The sequence below is a fragment of the Strix aluco genome, chromosome 1 (genome assembly GCF_031877795.1).
Source record: "Strix aluco isolate bStrAlu1 chromosome 1, bStrAlu1.hap1, whole genome shotgun sequence".
Lineage (NCBI taxonomy): Eukaryota > Metazoa > Chordata > Aves > Strigiformes > Strigidae > Strix > Strix aluco.
In genome coordinates, this window is record NC_133931.1 from 72,034,545 (window position 1) to 72,055,841 (window position 21,297).

At 37.0% G+C, this 21,297-nt stretch overlaps 1 protein-coding gene across 4 annotated transcripts in view; it reads left to right on the plus strand.

Annotated features, from left to right (window-relative positions):
* PTPN3 (protein tyrosine phosphatase non-receptor type 3) overlaps positions 1 to 21,297 on the plus strand; it is a 137,241-nt gene that overhangs the window by 16,715 nt on the left and 99,229 nt on the right. For 3 of the 4 annotated variants that reach the window (XM_074824858.1, XM_074824877.1, XM_074824886.1), the window contains exons 2-3: positions 13,027 to 13,130; positions 15,394 to 15,548. In XM_074824858.1, the coding sequence (XP_074680959.1) occupies positions 15,411 to 15,548 (138 nt within the window). In that variant the 5' untranslated portion in view covers positions 13,027 to 13,130; positions 15,394 to 15,410. The remainder of the gene's footprint in view (positions 1 to 13,026; positions 13,131 to 15,393; positions 15,549 to 21,297) is intronic. The other variant, XM_074824867.1, reaches the window with a different exon arrangement.

Sequence of the window (21,297 nt, forward strand, 5' to 3'; positions counted from 1 at the left end):
CCCATGGCATTATGCTTTTATTCATACAGTACTTATTTTCATGCCTGCTTATTCTACTTGAAACCCCCTATACTCTTCAGAGCATGCAATAATCATTGATTCAATTAGCCTTATCAGTTCTGATTTACTCTTTCATTTGAACATTATCTGACAATGTTTTTGAAATTTATGGAAAGGGGAGCTCTCTCTTCATGAATGCCATAAGATGTAAACCAGGTAGTGTTCCCTTTGATTTTTTGTTTTTTTTTTCCTCAAGGTTTTGAACTGCTTCCTAGCCAGAGCTCTGCTATGAAGTTCTTTTAAATTTCCCTTTCAAGCATGCTGCTGTACTTCTCTTTGGCTGTTTTGCGTTTGCTGGCTCAGGGTAGGCAGCCAGTCTGTCATTGCATTCAGTCCCCAACAAAACTGTTCTACTGCTTATTGTGTCTAGTCTTGCAAATTGACTTTACTTTGAAAGGGTTCCTGTTGCTTCATAAGGGTGACCGTACACTACTGCATGAATTTACCCTGGTTTAAGGTTAGATGCCTTGCTTATCAATTTCAGTGAAGTTTTAGCTAGATTTGGCAGTTAATTCCCATTACATGCTGAAGTTGAATCCCCACCCCATTTTTTGCAAGGGACAAACTTGCTTAGGTGAAATTCTACGTTTTATTAATAGTAGGAAAGTGTATGTGGCATAGGCTAGAATTTGTACTTTGATTCCAAAGATCAGGTGGGGGTTGAGTGCATTCAGCGTGTGTAAATACTGATGTCGCATTCAGAAAGCTTTTGTGGTCAAGCAGACCACTTAACCTGGTCATGACAAGGTACATTTTGCACTAGAAAAGCAATTAAGATTGAATAAACTGAGCTGAGTATTTCTCTACAGGTGCAATTTAGGGTAGGCAATCTGGAGTAGGGGTCATTACCTTTGTTACTGATCACAGCATAAGCTTAAATATTAGAAATCTATTTAAAGCTTTAGCTAATAGTTTTCAAAATTAACTTGTTAATCTACTGTATTCAGTTACTGAGGTAAAATAAGCTTGACAACATTGTTTGAAGAATCAATTTCAAATTCATTTTTCCTTTATAGCTCTCGTGACAATCAGTTTTTTCCAGCGAAATGGGCTGTTTTGTCATTGATTTGCTGTATCGCTTGCTTTTGGTCAATTGACTAGTCTTAAGCAAAACCAGAAACCCAGTACTGTGTTTTCAAGTAGTCCTTGTTTTGATGCCTTTCCTTTAAAATATACTTTTGATGTATTGCAGCGTTGTGAAAGAAACACTAAGGAAAGAAAGCATTAGTAGTTGTCGACTTCTGTCCTATTTCTCAGTTCTGTGATCATAGCTCTAACCTGATAAGGTGCTACAGTCACCTCCCTCTTCCCCCATCTCCCAGCCCTTCCACGTTAAGTTTTGAGGAATTTGCCTGTTGGGAGCCATTACTTGTTATCACTGCCATGTAAAAGCATCTAATGGTGGGGAAGTGGGGAGGGAGATACTGGATCTCAGCACCGTAAGCAGAGCACTCCCTTTTTTGCTCCTCTTTCAGTATAAACCAGCAATGCTGGCCTAGTGCCTGCATTCCTTCGTAATCTGTTGCCACAGTGTGCTAAGATTGCTTTGCGGGAAGTAGATAAATATTCTACCTGCCAGCCAGGAACACAAAAGCTGAAATAGGAAGGACTGGGGAATGTCAGATCTACTTGGCAAAATTTTGTGTGTGTCTATTTAAAAATGCCTGGCATTGCCTCGTGTATTAAGTGATTTGAAACTTAAAAACCAAACTAGTCTCCAAGTTTAAAACTCTGAAAAATATCAGCAGTTCATATATAGTGGATAATAGAGATGCATTCTCAAGCAAGGAGGTTGTTTAGTTCTGTAAATTATGTGAGCCTGTCTGTGCATGGGAGTTTTAACAAGCTTGTAAATACAAGGGTCAAGAGACTTGCATTACTTCAGATAGCAACAGGAAGCTTTGTTATAAATGCTCATTTGTTGGATAGCTGTGTTTAAAAATGAGCAAGAAGCACCAAAGTAGGATTGAATTACTTGTGAAGGCACTATACATCAGTAGGAGAGTTGAATAAAAAACAACAAACCCAACAAAACACCAAAAAAACCCTAAAAGAAGAGAAAAAGCCAAACCCGAAGGAGTACTCCACTCATGAGCAAGCAGTTCTTTACCAAGTCAACTTTCCAAAATCACACTCCACTCTCCTCCGTTTTACTCCCCCAAACTCCAGTCGTGGCTTGCATGGCTCCTGCTTGCTGTGAATGCAGGCCACCTTCCCTTGGCCTCCTGTTGGGTATCCCCTTCACTGGCTTCAGGTTTCCAGCTTCCCAGTATGTTCTTCTTGATTTGGGGTTGGACACCAGCTGTCAGAACAGTGCCTGTGCCTGTTCACATCATTCGTAGCAACTGGAGTAGGCAGACTTACCTCTTTGCCAGCATAGTGAATTAAAAGCTCACACAAATGAGACAGGTAAGTGTATCACTTTGGTAGTTTCATGGCAGAAAGTTTAGCAGGTGTTTGCCTAAAAGTTGGCCCAATATTCTTGCCCACCCTGTGATGGCGGAAGGGTGCTCTGCCTGCCCTGGTCCAGAGTGGTGCTCCGTGCTGCCAGGGACCCAGCTGGCCAGTCAGCCAACAGCCTGTGCCTAAGCTTGACGCTGAAGCTGCCTTGCATGCTGACTGAGCGGCTGTGTTTTGTTTGGGGGCTTAAGTGAGTTAATTTGTTGAAAGGAAGGAACCGACCAAAAGATAGCTGCTGCTGTGTTTGCAGTGAAGGGAAGACACAGGAGGATCTATTCTAGATGAATGCTTTTTGGAGTGGTTCCCTTGCAGTACGGTATGCTGTGGTCACTAGGTGCGTGTTAATCTTGTAGGGTGATGAAAAAATTGCCTAACAGGGATGTAAAGATGTAAATGTTTAGATTTTGCTGGTCTAAAGCATACACTGTTTAAATGCTGACGGGAAAACAGAAAGCACAGTTTGTTTGCAAGCTAGGACTTGTCCTGTTGTATGTTTACTCTTTTTTTTCTTCACTGTCTATAGGAATTGCTTGCTTCTTTTAAAGTGAGGACAACTAAGCATGTGCAGGGGTTGGAAAAATGGCTAGCCATTTTGCATGGCAGTGTTGCTCTTTTTTTGTTTATCTGTTCTCTTCATGCAGGAGGAGGACTTGTGCAAAAGCTATATGCAGTCAGTGCTGCTGCAGGCCCTGGCAAACAGTTTGATCTTACTAGATAGAAGATAACAAATTGATGTGTTTCTAGATGTTTGAAGTCTCTGCAAGAAACCGAAAGGGGCAGAAAAAGAGGTGTGCTTTGACAAGCTTAAAATATAAATTTGTCAGCTAGTCATAAATGGGGAGGAAGATGAGATGAAGATGAGGAGGAAAGAATAGCAGAAAACTATTCTTCCATGACAGCTGGTTACAAAGTGCAGATGTTCGTAGGCTGGCTTTTCACAGTGTCCATTTGCTTTTTCTTCTTGAAGACTTACAAAACATCATGTTTGTAAACTTTCTGGAAAAGTTCTCCCCCAGTCCCCTCACATGGCAAATAAACTTTGTACATGAACACCTTCAGTTTTACTAATCTGAATATGTAACAGTTATGATCAAAGTATCAGGAGGTGTTTTAACTTCATTACGTTGTTTAGGTTCTGGCTCTGAGTTGCAAGACTTCTGCAACACATTTTCAAGTTCTTTCCTGTAGTTTGAGAAGTAGAACTTTGTGTAATTCCTTCAAACAAACTAGTTTTGTGAGACTTTAGGATCTTCTGAATTTGTGTCATTTTGAACAGTCCTGAAGGATAACTTGAATACAACCATAGTGTCTAAAAGAAATTTTTTTTTTCTGTCCTTACAGCTTGAAATTAGGTTGTCGGTTTTAAATTCCCTCCATAACATAGCAGCTTTCAATTTTCTGATTGTTATTGTGTTCCTCCTTTTTTAAAGGAAGAATTGCTGTGGTTAGGCTATTCTACCATCTTATCTTTTTCTATAGTATTCTGTGGTTAACTGCATGATTTCCAGTGCTTTGTTCCATATCCCATTGGGGACCTTTTGTGGCTGTAAGCTTTACGGCAGAAGTTGTCCTCTGTCATGCTTGAGGGAACATATTCTAAAAGCTTGTGACAGAACATGGATTATAAAATAGATGAAGATGTATAGAAGACAGTTCCGTGAAGTTTGAAGCTTTAAGGTCTGAAAGAAAAGTCTGATTGCAGAAAGATAATTCATAATAATACTGAAGAGTGTTTTTTTGTTCATCAGCACAATTTAGAAGATAGGCTTTCTTCTGACATCTGGATGGTTCTCCAACAGGAATGTTTTCTTGCAAAAAATATGGTCTCTTTTTTTTTTTTTTTTGCTGCCAGTGATGAAACTTTCCAAGTTTGAATAGCACACAGTCCTTTGTTGTGTTGAGAAGCAGACTGAGTAATGACCATCAATGGAAAACACTGGGTAACAGCACAAAACTTTAATTTGGGTTTATCTAGTGTGGGATCAAGAGTTCTGATGAAAATCTAGCATATAGCTAAAAATTACTTAACCTCTTTGAGTCTGTGAGCTGAGTACCATTCTCAGCAGAAAACTTTTGTTGCCGGTCTTGGTGGCTGCTGCTTGCCTGCTTCTGAGGTTTGTGAAGGAATTAAAAATTGTTTTAGCTAATGTGTGGGCAATATTAGAAATCTTTAACAGTAATGATGGGCAGATAGGCAGTTTTGGTTTTGATATTGGGAGACCTTCTGATGCTGCATGTGTGTAAGCTTGTGAAGACATCGCTACTAATGGCTTTATTTTATATCTGAATACTTGAAATGAACCTCAGACAGCTGGAAACCCCAGCATTTCCAAACTTTTCACAATGTCATTGATTGAATGTGTTGATCAGATAGACTTTCATTGAAAAGACAAAATTATTTTAAGGTGGAAACTTCACCAGTGCAGGCTTTGCATACTGCTGTGTGTGGTGATGTTCTGAATTTGCTCCTCTTGCTCTTTATTTTCTATTTGCTTTTCATCCCATTTTCAAGTGACAAGTAGCTTTCACAGTCTTGATCCACTAGTCAACTGTGCCCACGCAAAAAGAAACCTCAGTCATCTGTAAATTCAGGCTATTTATCGGGTTTTGAAACAATGCATCACTGAAATTTGCATGGAATTTCCATTTTTTAAAAAAGTGGAGTTAGCTTTCTGTGGCATTAATACTCTCACAGCTATGATTAAGGTGTTTGTTCTTCTCCTCTTCCCCAGCATGACAACGGATGGCAGTCACCACTGCCAGCAGCATTTATCTGAGAAGGCGGATTTAAGCTCTGTTCAGTTCTTTCATAGACGCTCTCTTCGGTCCTGCTATGGAAGCACTGTAACAACTTCTTAAACTGTTTATTCACAATCCAGTTACCTGCAACATGCTGCCTGCTTTTTCAAGTTTTTAAAAAGTATGCTTTGGCAATTACTTCAATCATGATCTGTCTTCAATTTGGAGAGGAGGAAAGTGACCTATTCACAAAATGCCATTAGTGACATCAGAAACAGAATGTGAACACTTAGATTCACAGCCTTGTGTTGAGTCTATACTCTGTTCTGTCTATGAACTGCTTCTTTCCCACTCTTTAAAAAACAGCTGAAACTTCTTTTACTCTGAAAAAAGAGGATGAAATGTGAGGTACAATAACATCAATCCTGTTGAAAAGAATGAAATGTTTGGTAACTGTAGTTTTGACATGAAAATGTAATGTGTTAATTGGAGGCAAAAATTACAGAAAGAGGTTTTTTGCTGGACCGGTTAATATATAGGAAAAAAATTACTTTGGACATACAGTTAAGAGGCTTGTTTTGGAAAGCTTTTTTTGACATACCTGTGAGAGTCAATTAATAAGAGGTATTATTAACTGCAAGCTGTGGGGTGTTTTTTGTTTTTTTTTTTTATTTATAGGCCATCATGCTGCATTGGCAATTGAAACATCGTTTCAGCATAGATCAGTAGCCTTAAGCCATAAATAGTAACTTTAAACTGCTGTCCTCTTACCAGAAAACAGCATGTCTCACAAAGGGAACATGATGTGGGGACTTGATGATTTTCTGACATTCTCAGCAAAATTTTGTCACTGACTTCTCAAAAGTGAAATTTCTATTTATTTATTTTACACTAGAGGAGGTAGAGATTAGTATTGACCTGCAAGCCTATTGGATAATGTGATATTTGTGTGTATAATCCCTGTTTTAAGTTGTTTTTCCTGTGTTTTTAAAATCAGTAGAAATAGCACAGGTAGTTTCTAGGCTGCCTGACTGGTATCATACTATGGATATAGTAAAATGGTAGAATTTCTTCTTTAAAAGTGTTTTTTTGGATATATCTGTTTTAATCCGTAGAGGGAGCTTTTGGTTATTTGTTTTTCTACATCCCTTCCTGAAACTGTATTGCAGATGATTAAAATTCTGCTTAATTATCACAACTTTACTTGGCAGTAAAATTGACATGATGGTTCGCATCTGTCATACAAGAGTTTCGTGAAATACAGTTCATTGCCTGCTAATAGAATATGAGGTCTTTTTGTATTTAAATTTTGTTATGGCAATTAACTTGATACCTGAGTTTTCAGAATGTTTTAGTAGCTTGTCTTTAAGCATTCGCCACCAAATTTTACACTTACTGGTTTTGAAAATTTGAAGGCATAAATTATTTTATATAAAATAATGGCATTATTTGGTTACCCAAATACTGCAGGTGTGGACACAGCTTCATATTTGATTTTACAACATGTCAGGTAATTTTTTTAAAAAAATTACCTTCGTGTACTTAAGTCTGTCCTGAACTATTTATGGGAAATGTTGGTAGTTGGGCACTGCAATGCTCAGCTTCCACTTTGACTCAGCTTTTCATGTTCTTCCACTCTTCCGTGTTGTTAATATAAGACACTATCAAGTTAAGGAAGGTGAACTTTGACTTTCAATCCGCAGTTTCTCATTTGAGTTCATGCAACATTGTTTGTAGCCCTAAAAAGGCATTATTTAGGAAATAAATCAGTGATAGCTCTTGCATTTTTCATCAAAACGGTTTTCTTTTGTGCTGTGGTGCTGTTTAAAGCTGAGGCGGGCGATAGAGGAAGCGGTAGAGTTCCTGAATTTTTCAATTGGCACGGTGCAAGGAATGGAGCAATGAGCTGTTATTGCCTTGAACACACTGGCTTAAGGTGTTATTTTATAAATGGGTGTTTAAAATAAACATCATAAAGATCTCTTACATGAGCAATAAAAACTACTGAAAATGTGAAAGCATTACAAGTGTCTTGTTCTCATCTGTCTTTTATTGTACTTGAGCAGTGTAGGGAGCAGGTCTCTGCTATTACTTCAGTTGTTTTTTCCTCCCATTTGTTTTTCTTCTCAGTCATTGTGCATGCAGTAGATGGTATCTCTGTACTAGTGCTAATCCAGTATCTAAGGTCTAACAGTAATGCTTCATGCTGTGTAAGATGACACATTGGATCCTGCCATGACTTAGCTGCACAGTTTAATTCTATGTACATTAAGTAGCAGCAGTGAAGTTGGCATGACCAGATTCATACCCTTGGAGTTTGAAGGGTCATTCATTCAATCTGGTTTGATCCTTTGCAAATGTGACCAAAGTGTTTTCCTCAGAAATTGGATTAAATTATATTAAGAACCCCAGTACTGAAATCGATGGTCAGTATTGTTTTTCTACCAGTAAGCTCTTCTAGAGTTTAATTACCTCTAGGTTATCTGATTTCAAGATTAAGTTTTCAGATAACCAGTCTTGCTGTTGAACATGTTGCTGAGAGAATGGGACAATTCTCTTTTTCCCCACATATAAAGACTATGACTGTGTAAACAATGTGACTATTTTGGTCAAATAATCTCTATTAAGCTATAATATCAGCCTGTCCTGCTTTATTGCTAGCCAGTCTGCATCCTCTTCAGTCTTAACAGCAAGAACTGTATGAGTGTATGATTGAAGCTGTGCACATTTTAAGACTTTGCAGACAAAAATCTGTAGGATGGAGGTAATGCAGACCTTTTGGGAAAAGGGGAGGGGGAAGAAGAAGGATCTCAGAAAAATTAGAGTCTTTGTCTCTAAAACTTGTTTTAGAATGGATATATATATAATATATATAACAAATATTTGACATGAATACCTTTTTTAAAGGACAATTCATTTACTTAGTGTTATTACTCTGTCACTGGAAGTGCAGCTCTGCTTTCTGTAACTTAACTCTGAAGAGAGTAAAGCATTTTCTGTTACATCTATACAGTATTTTGAGAGCACAGAGTCTGTCATCAAGTCCCTCTCTGCCATCTATCAAGAGACTGGATGGTCCCCAACAGAAGTGTTGTGCCCAGTCCAGCTGCGTGAGTGTACGTATGTACCAGGCAGCAGAATTCAATTAAGAGTGGGTGGCTTGCTGTGCTGCATGGCTATTCTGCACCAGGTATTTGCAGCTTCTCACAGTGCTTGCATTACCTTTGGTATGTTATTGTCTTAGTTGGATCTTAGGGACATGTCAATCAGGACATACTGTAATGCTAGAACTAAAACTCAGGCTTATTTCCTTTCCCGCCCACCTCCTCCAGTCAGTCTTTGACATTCATGTGTGGTCTTGCTGAATCCAGGGTTCAACATTGCTGGATCTCCCTTGAAAACACTTTGCGATACAAGTTTACCAGAGATACCTAATAATGGAAAGCTAAATGAAGTTCAGGGAAGGCTCACAAAGCACTTAACTCAATCTTTTGCATTAATTAAGCACCTAACCTCTTGTAGTGGTGTGGGGATTTTTTTAATTTATTCAGCTGTATATATTGAATTTTCTTCTTAGAGGCAATGACTACTGAGCCGTAGGTAGGCACCCGACATAGGAACAATACAGTTTGTCTACTTAGTTATTGGCTTTAAAAAGTAAAATAAAAAGTTAGGTTCCAATTTTGTGGAGGTTAGCAAAGGAAAGAGTATTCAAAATTACTTGTGGTTTGTTTTTTGCTTTTAAATCACGGCTTTTTTGTCGTAACTACCTTAATTGAAACTAAAATGCTTTCAAGTACATTCTAAATAAGCAAATAGAGATATCATCACATATATGGTCTACCCTGAAGGCTTATTTGTGCATGAACTCCAGCATAAAGAGCTGTCAGATGAAGAAGAATCATTATATTTTACTATGGAAGAAATTTTTTTCTTTACTCTGTTCTGTACTAGTTCTGGTAAATATTAGGCTGGCAATATGTGCAAGAATATATGTTAATATAGGTATTTTCATACATGTACAAGGTATAACTTTAAATCACCTATGCTTATAATTATTTTTTTTTGTTTAATGGGCTCATTTTCTGTAAAGAATCTCTGCCCATAAGATCTGTTTTTCTGGAAAACTTAATAACTAGAATGATAAACCTGGTTCATGAAATTTTTGATAACATATTCTCAGAATGCTTTGCTAGACCTATTCATTAATTATATGACAGGTAAATAATTTTGATGTGCTGCAGTATATCACAGATGTTAACCACTGGGAGCAAATATAAGAAAGCTAAATCTTTAATTTTTTTAATTTTGGGATGAAGGGCTTCTATTATAATGATACTGCTGTCTGTTTTAAGAGTGACAGTTGGAAAACTTGCAGCTGCTGCTTTGAAGATTGCATGTGACACATGCACACACAAACTTTCAATGTGGATGTTAATCTTTATTTGGGTTCTAAGTAAGAAGGTGCTGCAATAAGTCTCTTATTCATTGTATCTCAATTTGGAGGTATTTTTACACCATAAGCTGTAATGCTTTATCATCTAAGGCTTTCATGCCTGTTCTATACTTACAATTCAACTGATTTTTTTTTTCAGCTGATGTGAAGTTTCATCGCGTTGTGATACTTCTGGCTTCCAAATTTACTTTCTGTATAATTTATGATCAGTGTGTCAGGAAAAGTTTGTGGGAAATAATTATAGATAAAGAACAAGTGATAACCTGCACACAGTGCTCAAAATGAAGTTTATCTTTTACTTGGGTTGTTGCTTTACTAATGCCGAGTAATTTGTATGGAAGCTTGCAAATACTATGTTGTGGTTAAAAACCTCATGGGATTTTGCTACAAAATATTAGATTTGAATTTTATATTAATGAGGAGACATCTAGTTTCTTATTGGGAATGTAGAAAAGATGAAGCGTTTCCTGTGCAGAAGGTGAAAACATAAGCTGGTTTTCATAGATGTTGAGTTAAACTTTGGTCTTCTATTTGGAAAATCTGGCTGGATAACTTAACCCTCGTTAAGATGCATTGATGATAGATATGACTTTGAGATGTGTAAATAATTCTTAACTACATGGGAAGAATAATCAGAATATAGATTACCACAAAAATTTCAGGTTTACTAGGGTTGGTTTTTTTCTTAGGATAATCAGATACTGTAATATTTATGATTTTCAAGACCCCAACATGGAACTATACATTTTCAGTCATGACTGTAAAGAAACTCTGAGAACACTTAGTGTGGTAGTCCCCTTCTAGGAAAAAAAAAAAAGTGCACCCACTTGCAGGAATAAAATTATCCCCATTTACCCAATGAAATGGTGGTAATGAATGATTTTTTTTTTTTTAGACTATTCACAGTTTATATATGGTGTGATTATATGTAGCAGGTCCTTGAGTATATACTCAGCAAATCTGCTTTTGATTTAGTTGCTTGGTAACAAACACATTAATGGTTATACTGAGAATCAGGACATAAGTTTCTTTACCAATTCCAAAGTGAGTTGGAAAGAAATTAAATGCTGGTATGGAAAAAGTATTTTCAAAAGTCAGTCTTCAATACAAAAGATGAGGAAAACACATTATTTTTGTTCTGCTTGACTGCAATGTTATTGTAGGAGAAGGCATGCATAACCGAACTTGTCCAGAAATGTGTCTAATGTACTTGGAAAACATTAACTTTCTGTAGCTGTATTTGTTGCTCCTGTAAGCCTCTTGCGTGGCTTGATTATGGGATAGAATTCCACGTTTCTTTTATACCTTAGGGTGAAAATAACTCTGTTTTGGGGGTGGTTTTGTTTGGTTTTTAATTAAATGTAACTCTCAGCTTTCTGGATTCGAGATGCTTGTTTTAGGGAAAGGGGAGTAATTACTAAACTATGCACTTGTTGATAATGTTCAAATTTGTCTTATAGTTTTTTGTTGGTTTGTTTTGTGAATTAGTCTCCTGCCTGAGGCTACAAAGCAGGAGCTGGGATTTGCATGTAATGGCTGGTCCTGGTTGCTCAGGACTGGAGGCTGATTGCTGGTGTTTAGAGCCGGCATCTGATCTTGCCTGAGATCTCAGTGACCCTCTGCCTATCCCAAAAGCAGTTGCCATTGCAGGTTGCTTCATATGCTTCCACGTACCCCTTTTTATTGCACTGGGGTTGATAACCCATTTCAGTAATCTGGGCCCATTTAGAATACAGTTTAAAACACAGGTCATATGTGGAAGAAAAGTAGTAGAGCAGCTGCTCACCTCTCTCCTGTTCTTCTTCCCTTGCCCTTTAGACTAGGGATTCGCAAAGTTGTTTCCTTATAGACTTACTGAGTGTATAATGTGTTAAGCTAGGACATGGAAAATGACTTAGGCTGGTGCCTGTGGTGTGACACCTGTAAAATAGCTCCTTCGGGAGCTTACTGACTGCAGAGTAACATTGAAGGCCATGTAGGTGGGAAGTAGAGAGCCTGTCTTTCTCTGCTCAGGAGACCCATCTGGTGGCAGTTTCCTGGGGCTGGATTAGGCCATTTGAGCTCCAGTTGACTAATGGCTGTGATGTCCAAACAGTCAGCTGTTTATCCCAGCCTTGGCACAGTTTCCATGGTCAGCTGGCTCTGTCAAGGACAGCCTCAGCTGAGGCTCTTTGCATGCTGTAAACACAAACCATGAACTCCAACTGTGTTACTGGTTTTATTTTACATAAAATTGTAAAAATCAAGGGATTCCAAGTTTGCATTTGTGAACTCAATGCAAATTGGTCACACTAGCAGGTTTGGATTTCTTGTGATGAATTTCCGACTTACTATTTCAGTTGGGGCATCCAGCATATAATCTGAAGATACTAAACCAAATGTACTGCGAAGATAAAAAACAACTGCAATTTTAATCTAAAAATAAGCACCTCTCTGATTTTATAATGAACAGCAGTATGTAAGTATGTGTTACTGTTCTTGGATAGCTTCTGTGGATGCTGAGAGACAGGCTGTTTATGGCATAGAAAAGAGCAGGTCTGACTTGCTGGAGGACATGTGGAAGTTCAGCAATAACAATGCATATTATATGATGTCTTTGATAGCATTCACAGTTCTCGTTATTTTGTGAAAAACTTTAAAATGGAATTTCATTCTTGTAGCAGACAGCTTTAAGGTAAAATTCCTGTCATCTCTTGTGTCTAGTTGACAGCATTCAATGAAGACCTAGGCTTGGATTTGGAGAGTATAATACTGTTTATCAGGGCCAATGGTTAAATTTCCTGTAGAAATTGATACGTAAGTGGAAAAGAAATGTTAGGGGTTTAAGTTATGAAGAACATAGGGGACCATAATCTGAAAATTAGACCTAGCCTACCAAATCTACCTCAAGTATGGGCTAGATTATCCAGGTGACATGCTAGGCTTTCTAGAGAGGGGGACTGTGGAATGAACTGGACCTGTAATTAATTGTGCCCTATGCACAGTCAGTTAAGTAAAAATCATCAATTTGTTTATACAGGTTTATTTTTTCACAGTTACAGAAGATTTTGGGTTTTTGGAGTTTTTTGGCTTTTTTTGTGGATAGCAAATATAAATGTTATTGATGCTGTCTTATCAGCTTCTATATTTGAAGCTTGAACAAATGAGTAGCAAGATCTAGCTATATTGTGACACGAAAAAATAATGCTCTGCTGGAGAGTGATTAGGATCGGATATCAAAATTTCTACAGTCACCAAGCGCATGGCTCATCCTGCAGCACGCTCTGCACTAGGAGTGCAGGGGCTGAGATCGATTTTCTTGCTTTCTCCAGGCAGATCAGGAGCTGAGCACTGGAGACTTCTGTGATCATGGCTGTCTGCTGAAGCCTGGCTGACGTGGAAGAGAAGTAGAACATACTTGGAAAAAGGGAATGTTGTAAGTGTAAGATAGGAAGCATTGGAGGTGGCAGGTGGGAAAAGTTGGGAAATATGAGCAGAAGGGTCAAATAGCATTTTTGCAAGAGCAGAGAAATCTGTAAGGAGATTAGGCATCGCAGCGCAGACTGAGCCTTGAAGGCCAGCCTGACAAAGCTTTGAACCTGGCAACCAAAAACCTTATTTCTCATCTAGTGGCTGGCCCACAGCAAAGAGTAGCTTTCTCCTTTCATCCATCAGTGGACTAATGGGTAGAGAGCTATTTCTGCAAGCGAAAAGGGTTTTTTTGACCTCAGGGTGGAAAGGGGAGAAAAGGCTGTGCAGTATAGTTCGTGTAGTCACCTGCATTTTTGATGAAAGATGAACACAGTGCTGAATAAATAGTTTAAAACTTAGCTGCTAGAAAATTAGAGAATGTGAGATTGAAAGCTTTGTATGCAATTGTAATCTCTCTTCACCTTTTGGTATGTCCTTGATAATTAGATAATGGCATTTTTTATTTAGCAACAACCATTCCTGAATAAGAAAGCCCATTTTCTGGAACTTAAAAAAAAAATAAAAATTAACATAGTATGATTAGCTGCGGACTGTATATCAAGAACAATTTCAAAGTGATAGGAATGCATAGTGGTTTATATGTAAATACTATTCAGAATTCACCTAAAGATCACCTCTTCCTTTCTTCCCTCCTTTAAAAACAAAAGAAAACAAAACAAAAAAGCCAAAGCAAACAAACAAAACCCAAACTCCATACCTTTGGGAAAGTAGTAAAATACTGCTGATCTAGGAAAAAATGCAATGTGCTGGCTAAATAAATGAGTTTTGGCAACTTACAGTTTTGATTTTAGAAAATCTGCAATAGCAAACTCAATTGGCTGACAAAAATTATGAGTACTTGATGAATGCTTTTGTGTGTCTGACTTCTGAGCTTTCTGTGAGAAGGGAGTTGTTTTAGCTGCTTCTAAGTATAGATTATACATTGTTATGCAAGCATGGATCACTGCACTGCTTTGCTGCCTTTGGTGCTCTATACAATTATGCATCTCATGGCACCTCGTGCATTTCACATTTGCTTTTTGTAGTGATGTGTGAGTAGATATGATGCTTCAGAATTTTTAGGTGATTTTTATTATAAATTGTTTAGTTTCTTTAGCTGCTTAAAAGAAAAGCCAGCTTATGTTTTAAGGTAGATACACAAATAAGGGGAGATTGCAAAATAGTCCTGATGTTGGTCCTGTCTAGCTTGACCAGCAGTCTAGGAAACACTCATATTTTGCAAGTTTTCTTGTAGCTAGTCTCCAATAAGTAAGGCATGATTTGGTAATTGGTATGGTAATTAACCTGGAAAACAATCCTCTGCTTCGCTTGCCAGCTGGCTTTATATGCTGTGATGTTAATTGGTAAACTGATCCAGTGAAGAGAAGCTTGGAATGTTTACAGGCTTGACTATATTTAATTCATCTCTTATTTCAATGAATGGCTTTTTTCTGTTTGTGGGGGGTGGGTTGGTTTGGGTTTTTTTTCATTTGTGAAAACTGGTTTTCAGAGTTTCGGTGTTCATGAAGATTTTTCCAAAAAAGAAAAAAACATACTCCAACAGAGCAACTTTTTTTTTTTTGGTGGGATGTTCTTAACGGATATAAATTTCTGGCTTCATGAATTTATGTATGCTAGGCTGTAAAATATTGACATGCTTTTAATGTTAGTTTTGGTTGCCTTACATATGGTGTTTGTATATATATTCCTGAAACAAAATGGTATTTGACAGAATGTGATCTGCATTAACTCAAGACTGTTTTGTCAGTTGAGAGTAAACAGAATTGCTTTATTGTAGTGAAACTTGTATGGTAAATATAGAAATATGTAGGAAATCTATAAGGGGATAAGGGATTTACTAGTTACAGATGATAAAAACTTGTATTGACATTGCCTTCCTGGTTTATAGTAGGTGTTTGGGTTTTCTACTGATTTTAAACTAAGGCAATGGCCCATGCCTAACCTAAGTGTACATTGCAGGGGTTACCTGTGATTCTGTTTAGAATGTTCGCATTTAGAACATGGAAGCCCCTCTATATATGCATTTATGTTTTGGTTTACAATGCGCTAGTTTTACAAATCATTCTTTTCTATAAGAAGCATTTGTTACTATAGGTATTTGGGGTGTAATCAGGTCTTCATGATATTGTGGGTTTCTCCAAAAAAACATAAATGAAACATAGTGAATTATAAGAATTATGTTATTAAACATAATTTTTGTTTTATAGGTTATTCAGCAATAGTTATGAACTCCCGTTTACGAGCCTTAGGTGGGAGGATAAATAACATACGAGCATCAGAACTACCAAAAGAGAAAACCCGATCAGAGATAATCTGTAACGTCCACTTTTTGGATGGCTCAGTACAAAGCTTCAAAGTCAACGTAAGTTTGGAAAACTACTTTTTTTTAAATATATAGAAATTTGTTTGAAAGTTGAAGATCAAATATAGGACCCTGAGGCATGGAATTTCCAAAAGATGATGAAGATATAGCTTTGCCATTACAAATTGCAGAATTACTGGTTATGAAATTGGATATATAAAGTGCTATTTTAATTTTCTTCAGAGTCAACCAACTGAAATGTCATAAAATCATGGCATGCGGATTCTATCTGGAAAAAGGTCTTCTGTATGATATGGGAACCATGAGGAAACAGATCTGGTGATCGTTATCAGCTATGAATAAGTAATTCATATTAAAAGGGACTCCCAAATTTGGATGTGCTCCTCCTTTTCTCCCATCAAGAGTCTGGTAGTGCTAAAAGGAGAAGGCCTTGTAAATTCCTGTAGTGATGTCAGTACATATTTTCTGAAATGCAGAGATGGTGTAAATAGTGAAAACATCGTGGCTTAGTAGGACAGTTCTGTTCAGTCTTTTATACTTCAATGTAGTCTCTTTATCTGGGAGCAGGGAGGGAAAGGGGATTAACGGAGGTTTGTACTCTACATTCTTTACTGTATTTTATTCTGTAAATATTTTGGTTTATATCCTTCAGTACTGATTAAAAGTATTAGTTTGTTTTTAAATGACAACAAAGGAAATAACTTCACTCCTCAATCAATTTTCAGTAGAATTATCTGACCGTGCAGAAAAACTGTAGATGAATTTAAGTACAATTGTGTGAATTTGTGTATATGATACTTGTTTTATCCAATTTACTCTATTTGAGAAGTGTTTTGCTGAGGAACCTGCGTTGTTGGATATCTTAGACTGTGCAATGCTTTCTTATAGGAGATTCAAAACTTCACCTGAAAACTGTATTTTCCTAAGTATTATTACAGTTCTCTTTGCAGACTGATTTTTTTGAACTTTGTCTGTTGGACATTTATTGAAATAGAAATTATTTGATAGGTAAACAGATGATTTTGATTCTAATATATATACAGAATTAGTCTCATTTTAGCATATATTTTATATACTATATGTAGTGTGTATATATAGTATATATACTATATATGTGTATTTATATGTGTGTGTATATGTGTGTGTGTATATATAAAGTAACTAACATTGAGGAGTGGGGTACAAGAAGAGTAGGTATATAAGAGAAAGAACAACACATTAGTATATAAATTCCATTGTTTGCCTCCAGCATGCCCTATAGGATTGCCTTGTCAGTCAGTGAACTAGCAAATTGCCTTCTCCCCCTGCACAATGATCTTTGAAAAATGAAGAATTTAAAAGTTTTTGAAATCCATACATAGTAGTATATTTTTCCTTGTAAACAAGTGTTTACACAGCTTTAGATTTAGGGCTTGGCTTGAAGACCAGCACTGTATGAGTGAACTTTGCTTCTCATTTCATCCTTTAAGCAGTGAGTGCAGTATGATAAATAGGAACCATTTTGAAACTCCGGACCCAACTGATTTCTCTCCCTGCCTTCAGCATAGCCCCAGGGTATCCCTGATGTACTCCCTTCATCCAGGAACTGGAAGGGCCTCCTTTGCTGCAGCTGTAATGCTGAACTGCCATAGGGGTAATGCAGGACCCATTATTGCTTTATTGAAAAGAGGCGGGGAGCGTGGCTACCCTGCTATGTTACAGGCTAACGCAAGGAAGAGGTTTACCAGAAGATTTACGTTCAAGTACTGAGCTTTCATACTGGTACTGAGGGAGCCTGCACTTATCTGCTGGGATGGCCCTTCTTGATTATCTAACCTTGATGACTGCCTGAGAACAGGCTTTGCTGCACTATGGTTGTGTTGCAAGGTCTAGTTCTCAAAAGGGGTTGAAGCCAGCTGCAGAAAACTTGTATCCAGGTTCAGTTTACGTTAACAGAAAACTTCAGCTTTGTGAAGTTTGTGCCTCTGTGTGTGTGTGTGTGTGTTTTTATTTTAATTGCCAACATCATTCAGTTTTATGCCTGTGAGCAAAGAGTAACTCAGGTCTGTGGTCAGCCTGGGAATCAGCTAGTCATGTATTGAAGAAAATAAGTTTTGCTCTGAACAGATTTTCCCCACTAGTGAAGTCTTTTTGTGTTGCTTTGAAGAAACTTTCTCACATCAAGACATTGATTTATAGATTTGATTTTTCTCCATTAGTTATTAATTTCTGGATGCCAGATCAATTGATAATTCTATGTTTTTAAGAAATTAAATATGCATATCACATGGCATGATTATCCATAAGACAAATAAACAGCAATGTATTTAATAACATAGTAATACATTATTAAAATTAAGTGCTTTCTGAAATGACTAGACATAGATACAAAATACATGGATAAAAAGACATACTATGTCTTGTGAATGTTGTAAATGTTTTCTAGGGTTTTTTACTGTCTCAGTTTTTACTGTTGTTGCTGAAATCTGTTGAATTTTTCTCTCCTGTCTGAGTTTGGAGAATTGGAACTGAACAGAAACACCTCTTTTAAAGCATAGAGTGTAGTGTTTTCTCTTTAAAAGAACTTCAACATATCACTGGAACATTGAGGTTGGGAGTTTTTCAGAGTTATATCTTTGTGGGCTGGTGGTATCTGGTTGTGATTTATCAAAGCTCTAAGTTTGGATATATGTTACAGTTTGAACTAATATTAGACTAATATTTATGTATACATGTGTGCTTTATGTTCGTATACAAGATTATGCTTCTCTAGCACAAATAGTGGAGAGTGAATGGGGAAAAGCAGAATACTCAAAGCTTGGCCTTTGTCCATTTAATATAATAAATGAAATAAGAGACTCCTCCCATTCTGATGACAACAGACTGAAAAATACTGAGCATTGCTTTGTCATGTAGCAGCTATCTGAACACAGAATTCTTACTGCAAGAGGATTTCATTCAAAGGCATAGGGGGTTATACAGAAAAATAACTTCAAAGAAAAGAAACATCACCGCTAAGAAGACACTTGAGAGAAATTTGCTTTGAGTAAGCAAATAGATATTCCTAAGTTGTCAGTTTAATGTCTTGTTGGCACTGCACAGATGCTCAAGGCTAGTAAATTTGAGATGAATTTAAATTTAATACAAAGATGGCAGATCAAGTAGTCTAAACTTACAACCTATTGACACACTGAAAAGAGCAATTTACGTATTTTGAAATTTTGAACTAGTACTAAGTGACATCTTTAAAATGATGGTAGAACATTCACGGTATCTCCAAATACTAAATCTTTTAGAGAACAGGGAGAATAAAGATAGGACTTTCTTTTCATTCTGTAGCAACAGTATCTTTATAGAGCCCACATCAGACTTTGTTAGTAAACTACATGGGCTTATGAAACTTTCAAAGTTATAGCTATAGGTCTCATTGTCATTCTGCCACATGATACTTTCTTTCCCCAGTGCATCTGTATCAATGTGAATGAAAACCAAATATCCTAAAACTAGGCAAAGGAAAAAGGAAGGTAGATTTTGCTTATGGAAATAACCTGAGGGACTTTCTATCTATTGAGAAACCTGAAGATAGATGCATAATTTGATTCCTGCAAATTTATTCTTATTAAGCACTTATCCCAAAGAATATCAGTAGCCTGACCAACTGTAAATACTTAATTTAAAGAGAGCAGTGCCATTTTTCTTCTGGATTTTTGGCTTTGTCAGAGTAGTGAAGTGATAGGCTGTTTTAGTCATTGTTTTTATTTAAAGGTGTTTATATTACAGTTTTGGTGTATCTGAAATTTGTGTTGATGATATCACAGAGTTAATCAGTGTAACTTGAGTTATATACTGTTCTTAGGTCATCATTATCAAGAAAGTTCGCATGGGAGTACAGACAGACACATTCCGCTACATTGCTTACACTCCAAATAAGAAATGTATGTTCAGTCCACAAGGCTGAAACGGCCTTTCTTGTCTTTCCCCCATTATGGGTTTTGGTATTTAGATGGAACATGTCCAGAGACCAGGCAAAAAATAGAAGGGGCATGTAAACTAAGAGTTAGAAATGTTCTTTCAAAAACACATTTGAGACAAAGACTTGACTGCACTTTATTGACCGTTGCCCTTGATTTTAATTATATCCAGGTTTTCTTGAAGCCTCCCAATAAATTCCAGGTCTTTCAATTTTGTGATAAGGTTAATTTACTTCTCTTTCTTATATTACCTTTGTCTTGCTGTAATGCATAACCTTTCCATGTTAGGAAGATGTTAGTTGTCATTCTAACACTTACAGAATGTGCTCACATACCATATTTGGGTGTGTTTAAGAAGTGTATGTTGAGCAATAATGCAAATTTATTTGTAACTTCTGGTATAAACATGCAGCAATTTTCCATTATTGCTCTATTTTGACTCATTTACCAGGGATGACCACTTGGGAAGTTTCAGTAAATTGACTTTTGTGAAGAGCTAAAATTTAGTGTCAGATCACTTCTGTATTGCATTGGAGTTGACACTTATGTCTTAGTACCTGTGATTTTTGCTTTTAGAGTAGTTGGCTTTTAGTAATAGGGTTTCCTTCTAGAAATAAAATGATTAGGCATTAATAGTGAGAAAAGTTGCACAACTTAAGATTCAAATTCTAAGGAATGTTTTTCCTTCCCCACCATCTCAGTTGAGTTCCTTCTTCCAGTATTTGAGAAGGAACATGATTATTACAATTAACACCAACAATTACTATTGGTAGGTTTAAAATAATGGGTAGAGATACAAGTCTTAAAGGTTCTTTTTGATTGTGGGTATGAATTTTATAATTTTAAACCACTCATAGTAAAATGCAATGATGCAGAATTGTTAAATCTTTGTCACTAAGTTTTCCTACTGGATACTGTTTGATAATACAAGACAGTTTAAAGCTAATCTGTGTCCCTGCATGTTTAAAAAACTGCTGTATGAAGTTTCAGGCTGGCAACAAATATTTAGTTTTATAGTGAAGCACTCTATACTCTATGACTGGAAAACAGTAAGACAGTATGAAATTTGATGATGCCTTTGAGGACAGTGAGAAAGTGATCTGACCTACAGCAGGCTTGTTAGTCGTAGCTCTTCATGGGGCCTGACTTCATAATAAATGCTGAAGGAAGGAACGAGCAGAGGGGAGCTTTTTCCAGTTAGAACTGGAATGACTAACGTCATGTATATGTTTGTTTTAAATCATTTTTGAGGCAGAGGAAATGCAGTGGGTCAAAATTCTGTGGGCTTGGATAAATATTTTGTATGACCTTTATACAGGAAAATACTGCGCTGGAGTGTATGGAATCTAGAAGAGTTACGGGATGGGCAGGGAGTTGGCTTGAGAGGCAGCAGTAGATCTTGCTGAAAAGGAGCTGTTAAACAGTGCAAGGACATTAATAGAGTTCCTGACAAATTTAATTAACATGTTGCTATTGAATCTTTTTCAGTAAATCAAAAATGTAAGGTTTGAGGCATTATTAACAATAAAAAAAGTACAGAAATATGAGGTAGTGGATAGGTTATCTTGAACAAGGAGTAATTGCAGTGAGGGAAATCAGTAGTGTAAACTAATAGCTTTCATAAGATGAGGTAATGGGCTTTTTTAAGCTCAATTTTCAGTTGCAAACAATAGAGGGCGAGAACACTGGTAGTTTGCAGGCTGAGCTGCTCATGTGTTACCGTTTTGAAAAAGGTGAGTGCTATTATGCACCAGGCAGGAATCTTCAGCCAATGTCAAGGAAGTATTAACGGTGTTAGTCTTGGCATCGAGGCCACCCTCCAGGGAATGTCACGTGTG